Below are 1,197 nucleotides of genomic sequence, written 5' to 3'. Positions count from 1 at the left end.
TATAACATACACATATACATGTACATACAACATACATACAAACATACATACATACATACATACTTACATACATACATTCATGCATACAAACACACATACATACATCCTTATATACATACATATATACATAAATACTTACCGACATATTATATACACACACCCACCCACCCACACATACACACCCACCCACACACACATACATATATATATATATATCCAATTATATACATATATATACATATATATATATATACAAATATATACATATATGTATATATATATATCACAAATACATACGTGATTTTTCTGTCAAATGGCACATACAAGCACCGATACACATGGCCCACCTCTTCGCCCGTGCTATCTGTGCGCATGCGCTTGTTGGGCTGTAGGTCCTGTGCAGCAATAGTCGTGCGCTTGTCTGTAGTAGACCCTTGTTTGTCCTCTGTTTTCTGTGTAATTGCCCCAGTGTTGACGTCTGTAGTAGCAGGATTACCACCCTCACTCCCCACAGTCTGTGTGTGGGCGGGTGCTGGTGCGGGTGTTCGTTTGTGTGGCTCTGTATGTGTGTGTGTGTTTGTGGGTGTGTAGGTGTGGGTGTGTGTGCTTGTACTTGCGCTGGTAGTGCTCCCAAAGGCTATGTTGTCCGGAGCGGTTGGTAGGTAGGTCTTCTGTGTTTCTATGATCATTGGTGTTGGTGCCAACCGGCGCTTGCCATCGGCTGTTTTGGTTTCGCGCTGTGTACGGAAGTAAAAGGCCATTGAACAGGGTTTAGAGTTATATGGACCAATTGAACAGTTTCTAGGGTTTTAGGACAATAAAAGTTACACAGGAGTTGAAATTACGCTCGTATATTGGCGAGTTCAGTAGTAATTTATTTCAACTGATCTAAATGCTAAACCAAGCAACTAGGCTTAGGAGCCGAAAAGCTCTGTATTCGCACAATGTGCTTGATACTATAAAAGCACTTTGCCAAACATGCCATATATTCATATATGTAGACAGTAAACGATATACATTATACGGCACAGACTCACAGTGGCACAGAAAGCACTGGACAGACTATATATCCATGAACACATGAATGTACAAACCAAGGCTTACATTCATATAGTCATCAAAAGGGTTAAGAACAAATGAACAAATGAACAAATAAACAAATAGAACGAATAGAAAAATAGAAACAAAATAAAAAAA

General features: G+C 39.3%; 1 protein-coding gene across 1 annotated transcript; it reads right to left on the bottom strand.

Moving 5' to 3' along the window:
• Nucleotides 1-347: 347 nt before the first annotated feature.
• SARC_16710 (hypothetical protein) lies at nt 348-761 on the bottom strand (the record flags this gene model as incomplete). Its single annotated transcript, XM_014289189.1, has 1 exon — nt 348-761. A coding segment is annotated over one exon (414 nt), but the record flags the coding sequence as incomplete, so codon positions are not given.
• Nucleotides 762-1,197: the final 436 nt, after the last annotated feature.

This window comes from Sphaeroforma arctica, assembly GCF_001186125.1.
Source record: "Sphaeroforma arctica JP610 unplaced genomic scaffold supercont1.8689, whole genome shotgun sequence".
NCBI classification, from domain to species: domain Eukaryota; class Ichthyosporea; order Ichthyophonida; genus Sphaeroforma; species Sphaeroforma arctica.
Note: the sequence above shows the minus strand (reverse complement) of the source record. Positions and strands in the feature narration are given on the sequence as shown.